Source organism: Apostichopus japonicus, chromosome 7, assembly GCF_037975245.1.
Source record: "Apostichopus japonicus isolate 1M-3 chromosome 7, ASM3797524v1, whole genome shotgun sequence".
Taxonomy (NCBI): domain Eukaryota; kingdom Metazoa; phylum Echinodermata; class Holothuroidea; order Aspidochirotida; family Stichopodidae; genus Apostichopus; species Apostichopus japonicus.
Window position 1 is genome coordinate 23,873,333 of NC_092567.1, and position 25,964 is coordinate 23,899,296.

Below are 25,964 nucleotides of genomic sequence, written 5' to 3' on the forward strand. Positions count from 1 at the left end.
CCTTCTGATCTGTATCAAAACAATCTTCATATTGAGATATAATGATCTCTGAAATTTATCAAAAAAGAATTCCTGGGTAAAAATACATTTGTAAATTAATGAGGTTGGCGGGCCTGACGGGACCTTGCGGCGGGCCGCACTGTGGCCCGTGGGCCGTAGGTTGGACAACCCTGCTTTACAAGGATCCCTGCTAGAGGATTAACTGCAAAGTGTCAATATCAAAGCATAAAAGAAGTGTCCATCATTGATTAAACAATATTTAAAAGTCAAAATAACTCCTTGATTGATCATTTCATGCTAATCAATACTTAAATACCCTACTGTTATAATTCATTAATTCAATTAGTTAACATTTCTTTTTGTTGTTGAAGTTTTGAAAATTTAATTTGTATGGGATAGCCACCAATATGAAAAAAAAACCTCTCTAGGCAAAAATCATTGAGAATCAAACCTAATTCACTAATTATCTGCTCATTATAACTCACCTGGTGAAAACATCTAGGTAGGGGGGGGGTGTCAAGTTTACATCAACTGAAAATTTTTCATTTGGATTAATAGTCTGCAGGTTGGTAAAAATTGTTTTCAAAACCCAAACCGCTGCTAAAGATCAAGTCTTTACAAGCAACACAGAGAATTCTCAATTAAGCCACCAAAGTTTATCCACTTGTAAGGGTGGGGGACACAGAGAATACAATATTAAGCCACCAAAGTTTATCCACTTGTAAGGGTGGGGCGTAAGGGGAGGTCGTCAGTCATTGGGTCATCACTTGATGTTAGTTGAGTATCTACCAAATGCTTTAATTTACAAAACTTTTATTAACCTAGCGTCTGAGACACCCTTTCGGTGAATCATTATTACATTAAATACATATCTACAAGAAACGGGAAAGAAAAATTTGTGTTTTTTTTTATTTTGAGTAGTCTATCAGTTCCAAGGTTCATACTCCTGGTTCTGATTTCACGGTTACCCTATTGTTATGCAAAGTTTCATTAGACTGAAAGGACGGTGGTGTTGTCTCGATGTTTCTGCTTCCTGCCATCAAAGAAGAAGAAGAATGAGAGGTTGAGGAGGAAGAAGGAAGAATGTTGGTTGGATTCAGACCAATCGGACGGGTCAGGTTCTTACTCGTGGCAGTGTTGTAGCTGACGTGTGCCGTGGGATGTGATTGGTAATGAGGTGAACCTTGGTTGATGACGGGAACGTGGCTTGCTGATGATGTGGCCGGCACGGACCCCGGGCCGACCTTGGCCGCCTCTGACTCCAACTTTCTCTTCTCTGCCTGCCTCAACTTTCCAAACTTTGAGAATCGAGGGGCGTTGGCGATACCATTCCTGTCTTGTAGGAATCTAATGAAAATAATGACAAGACAAACAGTATGGAATCGTTAAAATATATAAGCAAAAAATTTGAATTCTCTCAGTTGTTTTGACAAGTTCCTGCGTTTATTTTTACAGCTTTAAATTCTGTAGCGAAGATAAAGGTGGTGTAAATAAAAGAAAACAACTTCAGGAAGCAAAATGAAACTGCATAAAGGAGGCTTGCTGTTATGACCTTTGTTTTTATACAAATGACTTTTCTTTGTTATGTGTACTTATTCAAACAATGTTGCATTCTTGTCAAGAAACTGGTTGACTGGAAGGCTTGTAAGCCTTCCACTCACTACATGAGCGACATTAACGATTGAAACTAGCACTATAGATATTAAGATGAGGGTTTTCAACTAACAGTGTGGAGTATTTTTTCTCTTTAAAGGCATTGAAGACTCGCCCAAAACCCTGTGCTGCCATCTAAAAAGTTAACTTTCTGTTGCTTGCAAGTGAAGTTTTTTTCTTGTCGCTACAAAATGCAGACAGTAATGAAACGTGATACCTTGTAATATCTTTAGCTGGACCTGAGATGTCCATTGCTGCTATGTACACTGTGTTGTGGGTATTGACCGTAGCTGTATGTATTGACTGTACACTAGGTCTAATTACCGACGGTAGCAAGCTGTGTGTGTATTTTCTGGGATCGAAAGTGGTGTCTAACACTTCTGTTACACCTCATTCAAAACTAGGTCAGATTATTGGCATTAGACGTTTCTTTGTGCGCGAGTCTTCAATGCCTTAATATATGTGTTAACATTGTTTTGCCTATGTTAATATCCTTCAAGTATCAACCCTATCTGTTGCTCTATTCACCTGTATGTTTTCTCTTTATATATAAGTGTTAACATTGTTTTGCCTATGTTAATATCCTTCAAGTATCAACCCTATCTGTTGCTCTATTCACCTGTATGTTTTCTCTTTATATATAAGTGTTAACATTGCTTGCCTGTGTTAATATCCTTCAAGAATCAACCTTATCTGTTGCTCTATTCACCTGTATGTTTTCTCTTTATATATAAGTGTTAACATTGTTTTGCCTATGTTAATATCCTTCAAGTATCAACCTTATCTGTTGCTCTATTCACCTGTATGTTTTCTCTTTATATATAAGTGTTAACATTGTTTTGCCTATGTTAATATCCTTCAAGTATCAACCCTATCTGTTGCTCTATTCACCTGTATGTTTTCTCTTTATATATAAGTGTTAACATTGCTTGCCTGTGTTAATATCCTTCAAGAATCAACCTTATCTGTTGCTCTATTCACCTGTATGTTTTCTCTTTATATATAAGTGTTAACATTGTTTTGCCTATGTTAATATCCTTCAAGTATCAACCTTATCTGTTGCTCTATTCACCTGTATGTTTTCTCTTTATATATGTGTTAACATTGTTTTGCCTATGTTAATATCCTTCAAGTATCAACCCTATCTGTTGCTCTATTCACCTGTATGTTTTCTCTTTATATATAAGTGTTAACATTGCTTGCCTGTGTTAATATCCTTCAAGAATCAACCTTATCTGTTGCTCTATTCACCTGTATGTTTTCTCCTTATATATAAGTGTTAACATTGTTTGCCTATGGTAATATCCTTCAAGAATCAAGCAGGATGCCACCAAAGTTTATTCACTTGTAAGGGATAAAGCAACAAAGTATATCTGTTGCTCTAATTAATCTGTTGCTTTACTTACCTGTATGTGAGCTTTTGACCCTGCTCCTTCTGAATGATTCCCATCTTGTAGTAATATCTCAAAGCTCTCGACATCTTCTCGTAGGTCATGTTGGTCCTGTTTTTCTGCTGTCCCCAGAGCTGTGCGATCTTCTGCTGGTCGTGAATCCGGAAGATTCGTTTCTCGCGGTTTTCCCAACTGATGTACGGTTTGAATGTGTCGTCTGAGAGTAGTTGGATGATGAAGTCCCAAAGAAGTCGACAGTCTTTACCTGATGATGCGAGAAGATATCAAAAGGGCGTGAATTGACCGAGCAGAAGACTTTCACATACACATTAGGAATTTATTGTTAATGCATCTATTCCTAAAACAAAACTGCACCTGTCATTTATGTTATATTCTAGCATTTGTGCACACCATTGTTATCATCGGTCCACCTATTGCACAAAATGTTAACATAAATATATATTTACCAATGCGTTCACACGGTGGACTGCCAGTTCCATGTCAATATTACATATTTACTGATGCATTCACATGGTGCACTGCCTGTTCCATGTTAATATTACATATTATATATTTACAGATGCTTTCACATGGTGGACTGCCTGTTCCATGTTCATATTATATATTTACCGATGAATTCACATGGTGGACTGCCTGTTCCAGGTTAATATTACATATTATCTATTTACCGACGCGTTCACATGGTGGACTGCCTGTTCCATGTTAATATTACATATTATGTATTTACCGATGTGTTCACACGGTGGACTGCCTGTTCCATGTTAATATTACATATTATGTATTTACCGATGCGTTCACATGGTGGACTGCCTGTTCCATGTTAATATTACATATTATATATTTACCGATGCGTTCACATGGTGGACTGCCTGTTCCATGTTCCGGTCTCGGCGGTGACTGTCTAACCATCTCCATAGGGCTGCCTTGTTTCAGGAAATAAGAATTTTCTGATGATGAGGAATCTGAACGTCCCCTGAGCTTGGTGTTCCGAGGTAGCACGTTCATGAGATGCAATCCCGGGGGGGCCTCAACATGACCCCAGCTTCCTAAGGCTGTGTTCCTGTGAAAATCTGACTGATAGGAAGCTGACCCCAGGGGTCCTAGCTGGGGGAAAAAGACTGGGGGATGATGGGAAGCGACCGTCTGTCGGTGGGACGATTCTGAAAAGACTTCACTTTCCACCAACTTGCCGTAGGGTGGGCACAAAACAGCCGAGTCACTCCTCCTCTGGGAGAGGAAAGATGACCTCGCGTCAGATGATGAGGTCATCACAGGCTTGGGAGTACGTATCGCAAAGCTGGATTTGTGACCCGATGAATCGAGACCGGACACGGCCGTACTCTTTGAGGCCATGCAGGTACGATCTGGCGAGGAGTAAGTGTGAGGCGGGGAACACTCTTGTGGGTAATCTACTTTGGCTTGCTCATAATACTGGAAGGGTCTCTTCTTGGGTACGACAGCCGAAACGTGCTCGGGTGACCTGCTGGCAGATGGACTGAGGCGTCCGCCGCTCTCAGGATGAAAGGTTGCTACGTGACTTCGGCTGTTCGTTCCTAAGCTGCTCATGTTCTGGAAGGCACGACACCTCGAGGGAGTTCCCTGCAGATCTTCGTCTGTAATTCCAGGAGAGCTGTTGCCAGAGTCACTGTTAGCCTTCTCTGTTATCGAAAAACAAAATGAAGATGGAGATTCCGGATGTAAAACATTATCCTATGACGAAAAAAATGCAATAAGTTGATGCAAGGGGTGATTATCATTGGATTTTCTGGACATATATATGCATTTTGTACAGATTTCTTCAACAGACTCAATATGTTCACAGGCCAGAGTGTGTATTAAAAATGAGTAATCCCACAACACAGTATACATAGCAGCGATGGACATCTCAGGTCCAGCTAAAGATAACAAGGTATCACATTTCATTACTGTCTGCATTTTGTAGCGACAAGAAACAAACTTCACTTGCAAGCAACGGAAAGTTAAATTTTGCAGCGGGCGGCACGCAGTTTGGGGCGAGTCTTCAATACCTGTAAGGACAATTCACCCATCATGAAAGCATGAATAAGGATTTGTACGTTTTTCCTGAAGGGAACTAACCACTTACCTGGTATCGAGAGATTCAACGCAGCATCTGCATGCTCCAGCAATCGTTTGTGGTACTCCGGGTCCATGGCTGTTGTCATGTTCATTTGACCTGACATTTGACCTGACAATAAAAGAGAAAAGAGTGTGAAATCAATGGAAGTTGTTCTGTAGAAACTGCACATTAATTCAATACAAAAATATATGTATGTATGTATTTTAGATCCTCCTGCAAGTAGGAACTCACGAAGAAGCCATCATTGGCTTGAATCAAAGCCAGACTGACCGAAGTCAGTCTCTTAGATTCATATTTAACGTCCATGATTATGAATTGTCAATTGTCAACAACTCTGTAACTGGACAACATACAGCTTGTCACAGATTTGTGATATGTCACAGTAATATGTCACAGATTTCTATAAAATTCAGCACTTGAATAGACTGGTAGGCTTGGACGGAATGAAGGCAGTAGGTATTGAGCAGGATAACAACTTTCAAGTAGATATTGGGTTGCAGTTCCAGTACTAAAACTTTCCCAGCAAAGACTGACCATAACAAAACCTTAAGGAAAGTGGGTGTTCGAGCTACCCATTTATTGCGCTTCAGTTTACATGATTCACCTGCTCCCAGACACACAGGTAAACACCGTCTGAGTCGATGCACATTGCAGAAATGTGTAATACCAAGTTTAATGATAGATTCGGAAAGTATGACAATATCATTGATACAAGTATAGGGATATAGAGACTGATGAAAGTATTGAAATCAAAGTCACCTTGACACGTTATTATGCAAAATTGGAAAAATAGGAATAAATATATCAACAAATCCAATCAATAACAGAAAGGGAAGGGTTTTTACAAAGAAGCTCTTGTCTACATTGAAAAACATCCTTAATTAATTCACAAAAAGTTACTGCACATTTCAGATTCCCTGGAACTCAAAATGAATGATTTTTTTTCTTTTTTCTACGAGGGCCAGAGAGAAACATTGATTGCAGCAAAGGGTCACAGAGGAGCTAAATCTCACTAAAAGTTGATTGATCATTGTGCAAGGTAGGTCGGAAGGGTGCTTAATCCTAAGGCTCTATAAGGGGCTACAGACCCAAGTAGTGCCAGATTTTGGCCAGATTGAAGTCTTAAAAGAATGTTGTCATGACGACGACATTACGTAGTAACCAAAAGTTCACTCTGCTCATTAATACTTCCGCCAGTAAACAACTGCAGTGTAGCACTGATGGGAATGGTCAGACGCATCTCACTCAAACGTCCTGAAACACGCACGTCACGGAGGTATTACTGTAACTGTCGGGAGACATTTCCATCAATGGAAAAAGGGGAAGATGATTGACCTCCGTGGGGAAATTTCCTTTTTAACATCCATAACCGTCTACGTGGATACCGCTCATTACCGTAATTAACCCCTAAGACAAACTGCCATTCCTCTGTGCTCACACCTTCCTGTTTGATCATTTCATCTATCCGTTTTCCCACGCGAAACAAAACCAAACTCCTGTCTGGACTGTTGCCTTAATTTCCATAAATTGTCTAATGATCAAAATTGTACCTTAAAACAGTTGTGCGCATCTCAAAGTTAGCTTCACATTTTTTATGTGTAGTATTACCTCCCCACCCCGTCCCATCCTGAATGAAAATGTGGAAGTTTTTTTATTTTTAATTTTTTTAAGGTTTGATTGTTTACGTAATCTACCATGCGGCGTAGACTGAATGTGATCAAAACGCCTCCATCCACCAGCTGTTATAGCTAGCAACATGAAAGTGACATAGTGCTGAACCTCCCAGTGTTGAGATTTACATGACTTCTGAAAAGACTTTGTACACAAACATACTAAGATATGTTCAGATTTGATTCGAGAGGCTATGCCTAGTGCATTAACTATTGTTCTGGGTCCTCGAAGGCTGTGCTTGACCCTTCGTTTCACCCCGGTCAACAAGTATCAACAATGCTTAGATTGCAAACGATTAAAACTAGGGAATCTATGTGGATCTTAAAAATGTATATTTATTATTAAACTAGAAATGAATGACAATTTCTAATTCTAAACAGTTTGTAAACTGAGAAAATTGTTTTCATATTCTCTCAAATAATCAGATGCAAGAATGACATTCTCCCAAATTTTAAATTAAAGGGTGTGAAGACTCCCACAAAAAGAAACGTCTAATGCCGGTAATCTGACCTAGTTTCGAATGAGGTGTAACAGAAGTGTTAGACACCACCATCAATCCCAGAAAATACACACACAGCTTGCTACTGTCGGTACTGAGACACTAGTGTACAGTCAGTACATACAGCTGCGGTCAATACCCATAGGACACTGTATAAACGATACAGCGATGGACCAGCTAAAGATAACAAGGTATCACGTTTCATTACTGTCTGCATTTTGTAGCGACACAAACAAAACGTCACTTGCAAGCAACAGAAAGTTAACTTTTTCAGATGGCCGCACGCAGTTTGGGGCGAGTCTTCAATACCAACTAGTATTGTATTGGTTTTAATTTACCTGTACTTGTGAGACATGTAGCAGGAGGTTCTCCAGAGGGAAAGTACATGTGTCTGTAGAGCGGTTCTGGTCTCGTCGGAATCGTGTTTCTCTCCTGAGTCATTTTGCTGGAATTATCTGCATGGAAATGTGTGATGAAAAGATTAATTCTGATTTTGTCACTGAAGAAAGTTACAATTAAAATAATAATAAAACAAATTGATATATCCTTTTATCAACATCATCATTTTTTTTTTACATTTCTTTGTTTCTTCAAATTAGTCACCAGAGTTTTGACAGATGTAAGTCCATGGATGCTAAATGGTGGTGTTCTACACCCGGATAGCTAGCATAGCATTTAATCTATAATTACCATTCAATTATCAGGGATATAAAGTGTCAAAGGTTACCAGGTCAACGCAGGTCTCAGTAAAGTGAGTGGGCAGATGTTGTGGTAGTATGCAGTGTTTGTTTCAACAAGCACTGTTATTTTTGCCACTCAAGACAGAGTTTTCCACACCTGATATATGATTCATTGTGTCTATTTTAAGACTCCTGAATGTCTTTGAAATCTTAAAATAGAAGTTTCAGAAACTCCCAGGAGAGTACTTTGGTAAACTTCTGAACTTTGGAAACATTTGGGATCAATACGGATGACCTCTAAAGCACCTTTAATTGTGTCTTTTCTCTTAGTTCCGTTACCATGGAAACTTCTCAATATTTGATCATACCAACCTGTGGATAGCATTCGCTGAAGATATTCAAACAGCACGTCGCCGGCGAAGGGTGCACGGAGAAGAAATGCGTCCCTTCCCAACAGACAGAGTGCTTTACCATTCATGCTGAATCTGTCCACTTCAACATTGTCCAATGAAAACTCCTCTTTGCACCAAACCAACCACTGTTTCACTTCTCCCTTTGTCCAACATTTCGGGGGTTTTTCTGAAGAAAACGATAAAACATCAGACACTTGTCAATGCAGAAGCAAGAAATATATATATATATATATATATATATACAGAAGCCCCCAAAGGTCGTCATGGCAATTGTTGAACTCTAAATGAACCCATAGGCTTCGAACAACAAGTGACATTAGGGATACTTTGATGTCAACAAAAGTAAAGATTTAGTTTTGACTTGTGGTTCCATAAAGATGAAAATGTTTAGTTACATCACTGGAGCCAATTGCTGAAAAAATTGCCAGTGCATAAACAATCTAGTAGAGCTACTTATAACATCAAATTCCCTCTTGCACGAGTTTCCTTGAATAAATACAAAAATAACATTAATTAGTAGATTATGTCATCTGCACCGACAAAAAAATACCTGCCTGCAGTTAATTACTACACCCAACGGACGAAAAAATCACTGGCATTTAGCCAGTAAATAGCCATCAATTTCGAGGTATGACTTTGAACCATGGTCTGATATATATTCCAGTCTCATTGATAGCTATATGTTTCCATATATAGCAACATCCAGCAGTTGGTCAATACATTAATATTTAATCTTTGCTCTGACTTAAAGGTCAGACCATGTGGTCCAAGAATCCTGGAAGGAAAAACCACCATGAAACCTTTGTCAGGCTCCAGTGACTTGCATAGGGTTTCAAAATTGCAGGGGGGGGGAGGAGGGGAGGAGTACGAATTCTAGAATCTCCCAACTGATTTGGGGGGGGGGAATGAGGGGAGGAGTACGAATTCTAGAATCTCCCAACTGATTTAGGTTTGGAAATGAGCCTGTGCAGAAGGGAGAGAGGCATATTTAGGATTTGGATAAAGGAGAGCATTTTTTTCACAACCTGGTTGCATCATACTTTCAACATAAAAAGATAAAGATGTTACTGAGTATAAAATTTAAAGTCTGCCTCCACTGTACATAAATCTAGTGTTTCGATAGAGGGCGCTGCCTTATTGGTACTTATACATGTGTTCAATACTGCTGAGGTTACGGACCTCTGAAAAGCACTCCAAGGCACACAAGCACGTCATATGAATGGGCACACTGACGATTTGGTTAATTGAATAGTTTAACGTAAACGTTCCACTTGTGCAGTTTGGACGGGCGAAAAACAGTGCTTTTAAGAAAGCAAAAACTAGTATGACTAAACTTGAAATTTTGAAAATAGGTTTCAAAAAGATCCTCTTGTTCAATAATTTATGTATGAAATTGCAAACTACGATACTAGCGATCAACTAATAATAATGTCATGTGTGCAGCTTGTCAAGTTAAGATAGATAGATAGACAGACAGACAGATACTGTAGATAGAGAGATATCTAGAACCAATATGATCGATAGTGCCTCCTGTTGATTTGGGCTTTTTTAGCTCCATTAGGTTAGTTATTATAGTTAACCTTTTAAAATGTTTGTTTAAAAGGAACAGAAACGAAAGCCTACATTCTAACAGCCACAGAGCTCTTGTCTGTAATATTGCTGCCTATTTGCTTTTATCTTGCAATTGTACTCCAAATTTGCTATTTTTAAGCTTTCCGCACTAAAAAAAAATCCTTAACAAATAAAATAAAATCCTCATTCACTATCTGTCCTGTACAGTAGCTTAAATTCCTTCCTTTTAAGTAATTACCGAGAAACTTAGCTGAAAGCCATTCACAAGATCAAGTACTGTAGGTAAGTAAAAACTGAAACCATGGTGATAAATTCCTGAGCCATTCAATAAATTGCCAATAATTTTTGACAATGGCTCGGATTTTAAGGAACCCCGCTCCAAACTTGTCGACCCGTCAAAAGCCAATAAACTATGTCGAGTTAAAATCCCAAGGTGTCACCTGATGCCACCTACAGACAATATTAAAAGGTGCACTTCTGTGTTTAAAGGTATGCTGTACTGGCCCCAAATATGCTAGATATTCAAATATGGTCACCTTTGGTCAAAATTCTTAAACTGTTTTATTACAACCTTTTGAGGAAATTTTCCTCACTGTGACATTCAGATATCTTGTGTGTTCCTTAAAAATGTCTGAGAACAATTTTGGAGAGTAACGACCTGCAGGAAAGTACTTTCTGAAAACTTCTAGCAATTCTAGCCGGCTATAATTTGGGGGCTGTACGGACTATCTTAAAATATAATCTAGCGACATATTACTCAAGTTTTCATGGAATCACATGGACTGAATATAGAAACTGATTTTAGTTGTGTCCACCCAGATTGTTTTTCGAGGGAGAAAATCCTGGTTTGGGTTACAACTTTACCATCCTATATTAATGATATCATCTTCTTTGTCCTGCGTATGTTTCTCGGAAAATTCCCATCTTTATATTCCCTCTCTCTTAAGACTAGCCTGTATTCTTTCCTACAGTTACACTTTCTCAGAATTTGTGCGTATGCATTTATTTATGCAAGCTTGCATTTTTTATTTCTCCCATTGTTTAACATAATTGAAGTGACTCACACTAATTCATGAACAGACTTAATATTGATGAAATAGGATTTAGAAAGAACTTAAAACAATGGAATTAATAAATATTTAACATATAAGAATTGCTGCAGATTGCAAACCTTGATATTTCAACATTCTCATCGAACATAGTTATGTCATTGAAATTTGAATAAAACAGGCTGTTATACCCCATGATTTGGACATTTACATGCTAGGATCTACACTGTGTTTTCAACAAGGGTACGCACTGTAGCTTAACCAGGGAGTTGTTAAGTGCAAGTGAATATGCAGCAATGTAATTAGAATAAATTCCACTTAAAAAGGGGGGAAACTAACAATTACTTTGGCTTCCATGAACAGCTTGATTGCATTGCTAATGTACAGTTACAATTTCATGCCTACTGTAATTCCATGGCACTGTACTGAGTTACTAAAACGTTGTGGAGTTTTATTTTATCAGTAGAATGTTATCTTTTCCATATTCTAGTTTAAGATATGCAGGTTTGCAAAATATATATAAACCAAATAAAATCACGCTGGATAAAAAAAAAAATTTAAATTTTTTTCTCAATCTGTTTTTTTGTATGAAATCTGCATACATATATTTATATAGTGACAGCATTTAAAAACTATCATTTCTGGGAAGACATAAAGTGAAACCAGAAATTGTCTGCTAATAGTGATTCAAACACTAGGTTTAGATTAACTATAAAACCTATTTTTACCCAGCATGTAAGAAAAACCTGAGCAAAGGTGTTCTTTCCATGACTAGCTCAAATTCCCAGAATTTAGATATTTAATTGACTTAATTTGAAATTAAAACCAATCTAAGAACCAGTACGTCATCCAGACTTCCCAAAACTATGCACTGGTTGTAAGAAACCACACTGTTAGGTAATTTCCCCACATTGCCAGCAGGTCCAATTTCTTGGCCAATCCAATAGTCGAGCACTAACAATCTGCACCACCACTCCCTCAGAAGTCTGAAAATGTACCGTAATTGCTTCACATTTCGAAATCTACTCTACAGAACAGAAAATGAGACGAAATTGTTTTCGTCACGGGATAACTTATTTTGTTTAAAAGAGCATATATATTACAGGACTACCTGGCCGGACTTCCGACTCTGTTGTGTTTAAAGGTAGTCAGTATAGGCACCAAATTATAGCACACTATTTTATTGATAAAAGTTTTCAAATAGTACTTTCCTGGAGGTCTTTACACTCTCCAAATTTTTCTCAGACAATTTTTAAGGTACACACAAGATGACTGAATGTCCCAGTGAGGAACATCTTCTCGAAGGTTGTAATGAAAACAGTTTAAGAATTTTGACCAAAGGTGACCATATATGAATATCTAGCATATTTGGGGCCAATACAGCATACCCATCAGGCGTGGTGAGAATGGGTGTTTTATTTCATGTGGGTTTATAACCGGTCTCAGGGATTCACTTCCGTTCCTGTTTCTGTGGTGTAAGCCCGCATCCTTGTTATTTTTATTTTTTATTATACTTTTGCATGTTTAATAAATTAAATGTGCAAGTTGTTAAGCATCCTATAGATATTTCTCGTATGATGTGTATCCTGTGTATTGGACTTTCTAAATCAAATCACACCTCGTTAGCTTTATCAAAGACTAAGGATCGATAGCCCAGTGCCAGTTTTACAAACAAAGAATAATGTCGTTTGATACCTCAGCCATTGTTCTCTGCTCTACTACAGTTTATTCTATTGTTTATCCCGCCATCTTGCTTGATGTTCTCTGATTAACTATATCATTATCACTTCTTAAACCTCTATGTTCCTTTCACTTGTATTAATACCTTTCACCTCAACTCTAGCCATTGCTGAAGAAGGTCACAGGGGAACTTTAAATTTCATGCATATTGTAAACAAGAGTAACAACACTGCACTTAGTAGTTTAACTAAACTTCTATTTAAGAAATTTGTTTTGATTGGCAATATTTCTGAGCAGTTTATCCATTTGTCTGTTGTGAAAAATATAAGACATAGGCCGGATAACGGTGTCTTTTCTTTTCCTCCCATCTCATTTTATCCAGGTTGCCTTTTGCTCCTTATTAGCAGACATAAGTTTGTTACAATATGAGAGGGTTGTATTCCTTCAAAGTGGAAACACTGACCCCCCACCCCTTATAATAGAGGCTGATAGAATGCATGGAAGCTAGCTGCAATATGGACACCAGTAATTATCGGACATGACTGCATGCGGAAACATTCAGTGACCCAATCGAAAAATTGTGACCCGTAGATATTAAATGGAGAACAAAGGACTCATAGTTATTTTACTACAGTATTTCTTTACCTGATCATATTCCAGTTTACGGTAAAAGCTGAGGACTTCAGTTACATGCTCAAGAAGACATACCGAAATAAATCCTACTTATATCATCATGAAGCCTAGATTAAAACAAGATCATTGGTTGCTTTGATTTCAAAACTTGGATAAACAATTCTTGGACACAATGACAAATGAGACCCATATGCTGGCATTCACCTGACTCGTAACAAGATCGGAACATACAAAGCTACTATCCTATATGTGAATGCCTTTTTTTGTGATTAGCTGAAATGGAACTTTTTTTGACGACGTACTGTACTACAACTTTTCAAAAGTAATGTGGTACATTGACTTTTCACAGACTTTCCTACTGTACGTGTGGATGTGTATTTTGTCCAGGGGCTTAGGAAGGCAGACCTGACTCTGGGGTCAAATTACGTCATAGTGGCCACCTTTGTGCACTATTCATATATCCCAGGCCGTTTGCCCCCTCCCCAAAGTATAACCCCCTTCTCGTCAGGCCTAGTTGTAACACTATATTCTATGCAGGGTATATTTGATGCCATTCCGCATCTACAGTAAGCTACCTGATACTACATATGCAAATAATGAAATTGCTACGGATCCAAATGAGAAGATGTTTGGTAGCTTTTGTACATGTCCTATAGCATGCTATTTCCAGTCATTTCATAATGAGAAATAAACCGAATGAGCCTGACAAACTGCTATACAAACTGTGAACACTAAATCGGCCATCTGCAAACTTTTAGGCACCCTACCCAGGAGCTTCCATGAGCTACAACCGACCAGACCCCCCTCCCCCCACCCCTTGGCATCGAGGCTGACAAAATGCATGGAAGCTGGCTGGACTATGACATCATCAGCAGACAAGTCATCTGACATGCAGAAACATTCGGTGACCCATTGAAACATTTTGCCTTGCGGATTTTGAATCGCTACCCATAGTTTGAGGACTGTCACACTACACTATTCTCAGGGGGAGGGGGGTGGGGGAGAGGGGTGCAACACTGGGACATGGGCATTGTCAGTTTAGGGATGGGTTCTTGTCATCAGTGCTGCTTATTTATATTGACTTCTTGTCTATTTTCTTTCTTCTGTTTGTGGTTTTTTTTCAGGGAGTAAGCTCTCGACAAGCCCTCAAGTGGTTTATTCCCCCATTCACACCATATACATTTATTTTATATTTAGACTGTATTACTGTACATATATGTAACACGTAGTGTGGAAAACAAATAAATGAAACAAAACAAATATTGGGAACCTATCTCGGAAGTGGCTGTAATAATATTCTTTGAGGAGAAGCAAACACAATTTAATTGTCATCATTGATCTGTATGACAAACATATGTGCTCCAGACAATTTGGGTGGTAGAATGAGAAGGAGGGCAGTAGACCGGAATAAGATGCTTGTTGGGAGAGTATATATATATACATATATAGTGTTAATTGGTTTAATACCAATTGCTCTAGTTAGTAGAGTGAGAATGAATTTGTTGAGGGTGACTGGTAAGTGAAAGAGTGAAGTAACTATGATGAACACCTCCGACCAACCGGTTTAGAGAAAAGATCTTTCAAACCGCTCAACGTAAGATTGACATTCAAAATTCTTACAATTCATTAGTGTTTACACGGGTCCAAAAATCGGGAACCGGGTACCCGAGGGCCGTTACCCGTCGGGTATCCGGGTACCCGGAAAAAATTTGTTTACCCTCGTGTATCATGATTTTCAAGGAATTACATTTTGGATGCTGTAATAAATGCATTATATTCTCCCACTGACAATGTTCTCATGTTCAAATACGTAGGTGTAAGATAAGGTATAAAACCTTCCTCGATAATTTTTATTTGCTTTTGTTTCTTTCATTAACTTGTTAATAAATTATTTAATTATAATTAGCATTACTACAAAGAGCTCACTGCCGCCGCTGCTTATGCTTGCTCGTGCACGTCTATTGGATCGAACCATATATATCCAATTTAGCTCGTCACTACTACTACTACTATCTTTTATGCAGGCCCAGGGTTCGCATTAGCCGCGCGATTCGCGCAATTTGATCGCATTTGGAATAAACGATTAGTAAAAAGCCACTTGCAATTACTATTTTATAGTTTTCCCGTCTATAATCCATGAACATCTCGTAAAATTCCTTGTCAGCCTTTCCTTCTATGAAACATACGAATGAATAAATAATAATTTCTTCCACATGGTAGCCTAACACCACACTAAGTCAATGAGAAATCTAGCTAAGCCTAACCATCTGTTTATTTGCTGAAGTTGTGACGCAGTTATAAGACATCCATGGAATACTTTCGTTATTGCTGTTACGTTCGACCACATGGTTGCCTAACACTACACAAAGTCAATGGGGGTAATAAAGCCTAGCCTTCTGTTTATTAGCTGAAATTGTGACGCAGTTATAAGATATCCGTGGAAAGCTTTCGTTATTGCTGTTATCTTCAACCACATGGTAGCCTAACACCACACTAAGTCAATGGGAAATCTGCCTAACCATCGGTTTGCATTTTTTTTTTTAAATCACACTTTGCGTAGGATTCGGGTAATAAATTAGGAACTGGGTAGTACCGCGTCGGGCGGGGACCTTCGTTATTGCTGCTATCTTCGACCACATTGTAGCCTAATACCACACTAAGTCAATGGGAAATCTGCCTAACCGTCGGTTTGCCGATTTTTTTTTTTTTAAATCACACTTTGCGTAGGATTCGGGTAATAAATTAGGAACCGGGTAGTATCGCGTCGGGCGGGTACCCGGGTACCCGGATAACCCGTGCAAACACTACAATTCATGATACAACGTTGGAGCCGACAGTTGCAACTTCATTTCTGCATCGATTGAGCAAAAGATTTGACTACATTTTGGGTCAAGACAGGAAAAACGGTGATGAAAACAAACATCGAAAAACACAATTATATTGGAAAAAAAAGAAGATCTTTCTTACCTTTCCACATTTGTGTGGTATGAACTGATGACAGCGATAAGTCCATGTGGAATAAAGGTAGCAGACTAAGTTAGTTTTAAGTTCCGATACCTGAGACGGTAGATCTATCTTGACGTAATAACATCCAGATAACAGCAAAACCTGAAGTATACCCCTGAAGTTTGTTGACCAAATGACTTCAAAATTTCCTGGAAGAAAAATGTACATTTCACTGGAGCTGAGCAAAACATTTTATAAGCTTGTAAATTAAACATCAACTTTCAATTGGTATAAATGGTAGCTTGTAGAAGTATAGCTGTCTTATTTTGTTCAATTGCAATGTTATCTACAATCAAACACCACCCCCCCCCCTCCTTTATCGTGCCAAACTTCAAAACAGAAAAAAAAAAATTAGTCAAGGTTTAATTGCCTGCCAGTCACTCTTTAAGTCTTCCACTTCTTCAAACTATTTAGTTTAAATATTGACTTCACAAGTAGTAATATTATAAACTCTTAAAGAAACTGGAGCAGAAGAGAATAGAAACTTTATTTTCAAAATCAAATACACAAATGAAACCACTTCCTATAACGAGCTTTAATATACACTACTAAGTTAGTTAGTCTTAAAAGTAACTGTTACCTCTTTCACTCTTTCAAAGTAGTTTAATGTTGACGACACAAATGATAAACACTTTAAAATTGGAGTGGAATTTAGAAATCTTGAATTAAAATCTGATAACAACTTCTCCCCCAAAAACAGAAAACCAAACAACACCCCAAAAAAATCCCCATAAAAACACTCACCATCATGAGCTTAAATAATACACAGACAAAGTACTAGGACAGTAAGTCAATCCAATTCTGCTGCTTTCAATTCTACGCCGTACGATCTGCAGAGTTTAATTTAAGCTAGCTGGAACTTGCAATCTGGATAGTTTGTCACAACAGTATCGAGCTTGACTTATCCGGGCTCATTACATACTTCCTCCTCTGTCATAAATACCCATTAGATCATAGAAAAACAAGAAGGACAAAACCCTTGACAAATTGGAAGGAAGTTATAAGGGTATTCTAATGAGTATCTTCACATCAATAGGAAGACTTGTTGTTAAAGTACAAACTAATACTGAGCAGTGGCTGCATTGTGAAGTAAAGGACAGATAATTCTGCATTAGAATTGTATGTTAGGCTAGCTATACCAACCAGCACTTTTTAAAATGAATCCTATTAAACCCATTAAACCCATTTCTGGAAATTCTTGGAATAAGGCTCTTAAAATTCTTATTTGATACTGGGTTGCAGATCTGTGAAAAACGACGGCAATTTTGCAGACTAAAAAAATAGAAAGAAAAGAAATTAACCTAACTATTGAACGAAAATTTATATATAAACCCCCTAAATTGTCATCTCTCTTTCTGGGATAATTCTGACACAGCAGGGACACAAGGTTGGTGTAAGAATACCCGAGGATCATGTGATCCTCGAGGATCACATGACTGAAGGATCATGTGACACGAGGATCATGTGACTCGAGATCCCCGGTTACTCCTTCATCACTTCCGCATAACCAATGATCACAGCGAATCTAAAGGTGGGTACAATATGACTATCTCATTGCTTTGTAAACTATGGTTGTGACCTTTGTGCTTTACATAATGCTCTATTGTTCGACATCATTCTACCGTGTACTCTTTCTCAGATATGCGTAGGTTTTATTCTCAATCCCCCTGTTTTGTTCTTGTTTTTTTGGCCTGTTTTTGATAATCTTTCTAAGTTATATCGCTGACTCACTGGGTACTATAAAATCCAAATATCAAAAATGTAGATCAGTAAAGTTAAATTATGAAGTTTCATATTAAGTAAAATTCAAAACGTTTCATATATATTTGCATCATAAATAACATGCAGTTAATACTATAGTACTATGGAAGATGCTGATGTTTCTAATATTGATATATCATTCAATACAGTATATTTGACATTAACCTTCATAAAACTGGTGACAAAACGATATCTGGGAGGGTATCTCTTTATGATTTGATCAACTAAAGTCTTATCTTGAGAAATACTCCATAGGGTTGAAACAATTGTCAATCAATCAAGTACTTTTCCATCTTTATTCAACTAACAGACAACCCAGGAGATTTAAAAACCTACAATACATAAAGTGTGCAATACTATGCGTGATATGATTTTCTGAATAAACTTTTAAGGGACAGGCCAATTGGATCTAATTTCCTGGAAAAAGGAGTTACTTCCTAGGAACTAGTACTGTGCGATCATTTATCGCTGTTCAGTCATGTGTACACAACACACTGTTATCAATGGACAGACCTTGATCAACTGATTGTGGAGCGCTGTTAAACAAATTGAGGAAGTCTCTACATAGCTTTTTGTACTGTATACACAAAAGCACACACTGTATATAAGCAGGTTCCTGTGACGTAAATAGACCAGAGTAAAACTTGGCAAGCTTCAACTTATTTGAAGCGGAATTTTTTTTAGAGCATTTGGGATATTTTTACACCATCCTGTCGTTCTGACCAAGCTAACCCATACTGCAAATTACAGAATATAATAATATACATAATATATAGGAATATGTCCTAGGCAGCCTGGCTGCAAGATGCTGCAGCCCCCTCAGCTTCCTACCCTTTGAAACTAGTGTCTGAATATGGAAACACAATGTCGCACCTGAAGTAAGCACACTATATAACCAGTTACTTGAGCCCACAAAATTACGTAAAAAATGATGTAACTATGGCGTAGGTTTTTGCAAACGAATGTGATAAAAAATGTTAAATTGGTGGGATGCACATATTTTTTCCATGGAATAAATCATTTAATTATTCTCCAAGCAAAAGCAATCAATTGGTTGAAACCACTCTGAAGACTGACTGATGGGTACTACTGTAGCATTGAGAGCCCTGGATCCTAAAAGGAGAAAGACTCAAAAACAAGGAGGGCCAGGTGACATACTTGCCCATGAAGAGGGGAGGGAGGGGGGGGGGACAAGTACCTTCCTTCAAAGGATTTTTGCCACAAAAGAACATGGTAACAATCAAGCAAAATAACAGTGACCAATATGTCACTGTTGGATTAATTTACTGTAGGAGAGATGTGTAGCGTGGTGGATAGAACACCAGCCTTGTGTATGACAACTGCAGTTCATCATTTTACCTCTTGTGGGATATTTAGTTCCAAGGCAACTTGAATCTGATCTGATGTAAAGCACTAGTCATCCGCCCAGACACCCCCAGACAAGTAATTTTAGGTTATCCAACAGAAATTTGATAACTGGACTACCACAGACAGTTCAACGGTCGACATAAATTGCCCTGTACAGTCTGTACTGTAAGTGTACCTGAAATTCCACCCAGAACACAGAATGTTCAGATAATCATGTGAAATGGATAGATTCTGAAAGGAGGAAGGCAGTGACCTCATGAGGAGGAGTCATTAGGGGCAGTATATATGAATGGAGCCAGGTATTGATATAGGAATGATATTAAAATTGAAATTTCACTTATCTTGCTATAAATCTTAAATTGCTAAATATTTTAATTTTTGGCTATGAACATACAAGGATATCCGTTTCATTAACAAATGGAGAAACCTGGATACGTCTTACAGTAGATGAAAAGTACAAAAGAAGGAAACTGCGCTACAGTGCTGGAAATTACGTGAAGGGCTGATAACATTCCTTTTATTGAATTTAAAGACAAAAGCATAACAATAGCACTTCCTGTTCTGTTCAATTCTTGGTTACTCAATAATAAAATAGCTACAGAAAAAAATTCCTGGTAGAACAATATAGGTTGTTACGGTACAGTGAGCACATTACACATCTTTCACCTCTGTATGCACTAGAAACGGTGTTTCTTTACCTCAAAGCACCAGAACACCAACTTTATCAGATATATATTTAACAGTTTAACAAACTGGTCACTGTACTGTGTTCAGAAGATATCATTGACGCGAGGAAGACCATGATTTCAGATCTCATTTCTCATGAAGACATTATCTTTGAAAAGGGGGAGTTGCTGCTGATTCGATGGCACCTAGCAATATTGACATAAAACACGTTGTTTTTCCCAAAAATATGATTGCTTCTTACCTCTCCTCTGTGTTAGTATCTAAGATACAAATTAGTGCATACACCCTAATGAAGGTATATCTTGAGTTGCTGGCCAGACCGGGATTAGGGGTCCTGCACCAAACCAATTAAAGTTTTTAACTGAGCTATCCAGCCCATAGCTACTGGCAATTTCTGTTTAGTCCTTTCTATTGCTAATGGGTGTCAATGATAATCCACAGTCGCTTGCATGCTAAAATGTAAACAAGGATCAAACCCTAATTCGATTCTTGAACACAACCCAGAGAGCAGTCAGGAATAGGGTTTAAAGAAAAATTTGGCTTTTTACATAGGAAACAACAATTCACTGTGAATTAATAAATCTGTCATTTTGTCCTAAATGATAACATGATGTCATAGGGCTATTAAGAAGTGGTACTCAAATATATACTGAAGTTCATAATTTCAATTTCAGAAGTTTTGTATTTATTTGAATAAATTCATACTGTAGATAGTTTTATTCAATTTACAATTTCTTGTTCATCAAAACAATTGTTTTTGTTGGGTTTTTTTTTCCCCGAAAGTGATTACGGCGAATTGAGGAAGTAACAATGACATCAATTCTTTATAAATTGAAAAATTAAAAAAAAAGATGTTTATCCAAATTCAACATCTAGGCAGGATTGCCATTTTCCTGGAAAAAACCTGTTTTTCCCACTAAGCGGTAAAAACCAGGTAAAAACCGGGAAAAACTGGTAAATACCGGTAAAAACCGCCTCCGCCTCGAAAACTATTATTACTTGTCCGTAATATGCAGGGTCATCAGTAAGCATGATATTGTTTCATGACAGGCATATGTTATTGAATATGGGAGTTTCTTAGCTTCATTTTGAGCTATTTTATCACAACCTAATTCTACTTTTTGTGGAAAAAAGAGTATTTTTCATATTGCACATGTATAGTTATTCTGTCACGATCTCTTTAGCAGTATGCACTGCCTATTGCCCAAACCATTATAGGTCTACACTGGGACACTCACCCCTCCTAAATTCTTCAGGCCTATTATGTGCTCAGACAGTTCATTCAATTAATACAGTAGGCAACAGTCTATTGAGGTGAACTTCAATCCAGGGGGCTCAATAGAAACTGCTTTGAAACTATGTAAGGCACATGGGCCCAATTAAAGTATTAAACGCACAATGGCCCTATCGAGCCTTTCACACAACCCAACTGTTAACCTTGATGCAAACATGGTCCAATTATTATACAACTTCATGTATGAGTGATTAAACACTTTAAGGTGGACAGGTGAGGTGATACTGGGCACTTCCTGTGTATAGGCTAACTGAGGAATTACTGTATGCATCTCGATAGGAAAATAAAGTTGGTTGATTTGAGCATCCAACATATTATTTATTTGAATTATTTATAATAGTCTAATCGGTAAACTCACAAAGTTATAGATCATGGCTGTTCTTTGGATGTAACCCAACCCCCTACCATTAGATGCCATTTACTTGTAGTTTCTATGCTCCTCCACAAGTTCCACATGAATTTTTAGGAATTCTATATAATTTAGGGGTTTTCCCAGTTTTTCCCACTTATAGGTGGGAAAAACCTCCCGGTAAAAACCGGTAAAAACCTGTTTTTTTACCGGGCAGTAAAAACCGGCCAACCCTGCATCTAGGCAGCTGCTTAAATTACTACACCACAAGATAGGTTTCTATGATCCCTGAATGGGACAGCAAATTGCTACTCCAAGAAAAAAAAATTCACACAGAAGACTACATACAGTAGATTCAAGTCAAATTATATTCAAATTTCATGTATGGTTGTAATGCCTTACTAGGAGTGCACCATTCTTTATTTCTTAGAATTGTTCACATGTCACTTTGCTTTGTGGGTTCCAAGGTACCATATTTAACTTGTGAGCAGACAAAAACAAAAGCCCACACAAAGCTGACACACTGCCAAAAATATACAAAACAAAAAGGAGAAAGGGCAACAAGTTTCAACCAAAATCCCAATTCTTCAGAAAAAAGAGAAACTTGAACGCAGATCATGGTAATTTTCATTTTCACAGGAAACATACACTACTCTCCACCATTAAATAACTGATTTGTTGTATCAAAGACAAAATTCAGGGTTGATTACACAGTCTTCAGGAACTGTTCTATAAGACATTACATTGGAGAATTGTAACAAAACATTGCTGCTGTAAAATTTTAGCGAGATCAAAAACCTTGGAAATTAGCTATTATTTAGATCTGAATTTTACAAATCTTACTTTAATCTTGTTTCAATGTGACGTAACTGCAAGCACTCTTATTTAATAGGAATATTTGGTAGGTTTGAAAAACATTGTTGAGCAAATTATAATGTTAAAAAGCTGCTTTAAAAATCTAGAGTCAGTCAACGATACACAGAACAAAGTATATACTTGAAGAACCACGCCTGTAGAGTATGTGATATCATGTCGCCTACAGGATGTGGAAAATATTTTTGGTTTTCCCACTGCTTTTCTTGCAAAAGTGAAAGTATAAATTATTGTTATTAATGAAAACAAAGCCAGATTACATACTAAATGTGTTAAAAGCTTGCATATTTCAGCAAATTCAACAACAAAAATATGTCACCACCCCCAATCAATGTAAATAAACATCTACAGTGTAGATTAATTAAGAAAAACATAAGAAAATATGTATACATCTTGAGTTAGAAACGCATAAAATGCAGCTATCTCCCAATGGTCTTGTATTTTTCACTATTGATGTATATACAAACTGTACATAATGATCTCTAACAAATGAAGCCATATAGTTAGCTAATAGTTGCAAGAGTGGCGTTGAGAGACATTCAGAAAAGAAAATTAAAAAATGAACATGGGCATCTCACAAAGTTTCGTTAGATTAGTGGAAAGTACTGTGTTCAATGGAGGGTGGAGAAGAGAGAAAGAAAAGGGGGAGGGGAGGGGAAAAGGTAGGAGGGTGAAAATAGTTTTTTTAAATACGAAAGAGAGAAATATGGGCAAATAGATTTGAATTTAATCCATCAAAATGCTATTCGTTAGATATTTGACTTTTTTATTTTATATTTCATAAAGTAATAAATCCCTTTAGACAAATGAGAACTAATGAAAAGATATATGCAAAAAGGATTTTGCAATATTTATGACAATTTCAAAGTTACAAACATTTTCTTGTTATGAGTGAAGGCAACTCCCAAGCACTGTATGCTTAAGGGATAAAGTAGTGAAAAGTAGAGTGCAGAGGTATTTTTGCATGTATTTTGTTAATACTCAGTAGGCCTAGCCTAGCCTCATCTGAAGAGTGAAGTGGGCCATTAGGTGGGTGAGAGGGGTGGAGGGCACAGTAGTGATGGCAAGTTACCTGATCACGCATGATTACAATATGATGCAATTTGGGTTAGGCTAGCTTATGATAAAAAAATAACACTGCATGCATAAATGATCATAATTAATAATAAATTATACTTAGGGGCCTAGTCATTACCCTAGCTCACTAACATTATAAAAGTAACAGTAGCACTTTACAGGTTATATGCTAGTTAGGAGATATAACTGACATAGCTGAACTAAGCTGGGCATTTTTCCTTACTGCTATCAAAACGAGTCTATTAAATGGTCCCAGCCTAATTGTTAAATCAAACTGAATTGGACCTACTGTGCGCTAGACGAGGCCTAGTCTAACATACTTCTAGCAAGCCTACTCAAGTTACTGTATAGCGCTGTGACTCACCTCCCACAAACTATCTGGGCTTGACTTCTTGAACAATGGCAGTGGTCCTTCAAGTGCGATTTAAAAGTACTAAGGTCGCAGTCAAATCATAGCCTCACTTCATAAGAAGTAGTATTTTCCGCTTTCTTGTTCACACTTCACCGGATGATCACGTTGTTTTAGTTTTGCTTAAAATATTTCAGTATCGTTAACTTCGGTAAGTGTTAGGCCAGTACCATGCATGTCATCAGATAACACTCATTGTGTGCTTCTTAACGGGAGTGACAGCACAGGTGGAGACTCCGCCAATTTAGCCCGAATCTAAAGTAAAATCATTACCGCGACGAACAAAGTTCCCGAAATAGATCACAAATACTGCGTGGGAAGTCGTAATCACGGTACAGTCCTTCATTCTCATGTTATTCATCATACGACACGTCCTGAAACCCGGAGATACCAGGAAAACGTACCTTGACAATTTCCTGGAAGTCGAAACGTTTGACAAACGGACTCGTCGGAAAATACAGTAGGTGACCATATACTCCTAAACGTATTATGTTAGCAGTCTGTGCATTTTTAACGCCATAGACGACGGAACATGAAAATTTCGAAAATAAGAGGAGTGTATTGAAGCAAACAATTAGCTTAGATTTGAGCAGCGACTGATCAATTCCCTTAAAATTTGTTAATATCTACAAGTTTATCTTAATAGCTAGTTATCTATCTAGCAATTTTGTTGCACTGTTCTAGTCACGAACTGCCAGTGGAGAGGTGGTATGTAAATGTTATATGTATTATTGTAGACAAGCGACCAAACGCAGCAGCTGCCTGCCAACTTGAATAATTTGCATTTAGCTGCTGAACAAAGGGTCTTTACAATGCTTTGTCTTGAGTTACTTAAAAGTGAGACATCGAAATCTGTAAACTTACTGATTGCACGCATATGCTATAGAGACAATAGAAGTATCGTTTTCAGTTTCTCTGGAAAAGACTTGCGTTATTTGTTGTTTCGTTTGGTATCGAGTTTCATTTCTTTCTTTCTCATAAATGATCTCTTTCTTTTATATTAACTTCTTTGTCTTTCTTCTTTATTTCTTTATTTCATTGGACGGTGTTGGAAACCGTTGTCGTTAGTAGTGATCTAATCGTGTCGCTATGCCAACACGAATTTAGTGACAATAAATCACAGCGTCGACATTACTATATAACCTTAGACTCCTTAGTTGGCCTATGTCTGCTACATGTGATAATGATGAATTAAAATGTTGGTGTTTGTTTTCAAAGGTAAGCCCTTGGCGGGGGAAGGGGGGGGGGGTCTCTAAATTCAGTGCATGAACCTTCCCGGAAGGGTCTACTGGCCCGAATAAATGTTTTAAATCTTCTCGACTGACGATCACTGGGGTAGGGGGTGCTCGATCCCTCCTTCCCCCTCTCACCACGTACCCTTAACTGACAGAATTTGAATTCAACTTATAATAGTAACAACATTTGTTTTCTCAGTGAAAAATTAAAAACAAAGAATGCAGAAGAAAAGCATATTCAAGAAAAGAAACACATTTAACATGCCCAGCTGACATAACAACATCACCAATATACCAAAGCTATTACACAATAAATGAATGGTTCAGAGACAAGTCTAGTTTGCGGTTGGAAAACAACTTTTCTTTACGTTCATTTTTATTTCCCACACAGCTTCCAACAAGACTGGTCTTCGCCGTTGATACTAGACTAGCATCTGCTACTCAATTACCATTTCCTCAAGGCTTGACACCATCCAGTAGGCTTTACAGTGTTTGCAATGTGCATATTTTTAACAAAAATTGAATAGGTCATTATTCACTTTATT

The 25,964-nt window shown here is 37.7% G+C and overlaps 1 protein-coding gene across 2 annotated transcripts; it reads right to left on the reverse strand.

Moving 5' to 3' along the window:
* Positions 1-371: 371 nt before the first annotated feature.
* On the reverse strand, positions 372-24,487 carry LOC139969809 (transcription factor ETV6-like). Of its 2 annotated transcripts, none has more exons than XM_071975093.1 (8): positions 24,140-24,487; positions 16,328-16,515; positions 8,386-8,592; positions 7,672-7,788; positions 5,170-5,271; positions 3,911-4,723; positions 3,060-3,309; positions 372-1,347 (listed from the first exon to the last, which is right to left on the reverse strand). In XM_071975093.1, the coding sequence occupies exons 2-8, from the start codon at positions 16,371-16,373 to the stop codon at positions 939-941; spliced, it is 1,944 nt and encodes a 647-aa protein (XP_071831194.1). In that variant the 5' UTR covers positions 16,374-16,515; positions 24,140-24,487; the 3' UTR covers positions 372-938. The 2 variants fall into 2 exon arrangements, with proteins under 2 accessions (XP_071831194.1, XP_071831195.1); XM_071975094.1 differs by lacking the exon at positions 24,140-24,487 and adding an exon at positions 17,111-17,533.
* Positions 24,488-25,964: the final 1,477 nt, after the last annotated feature.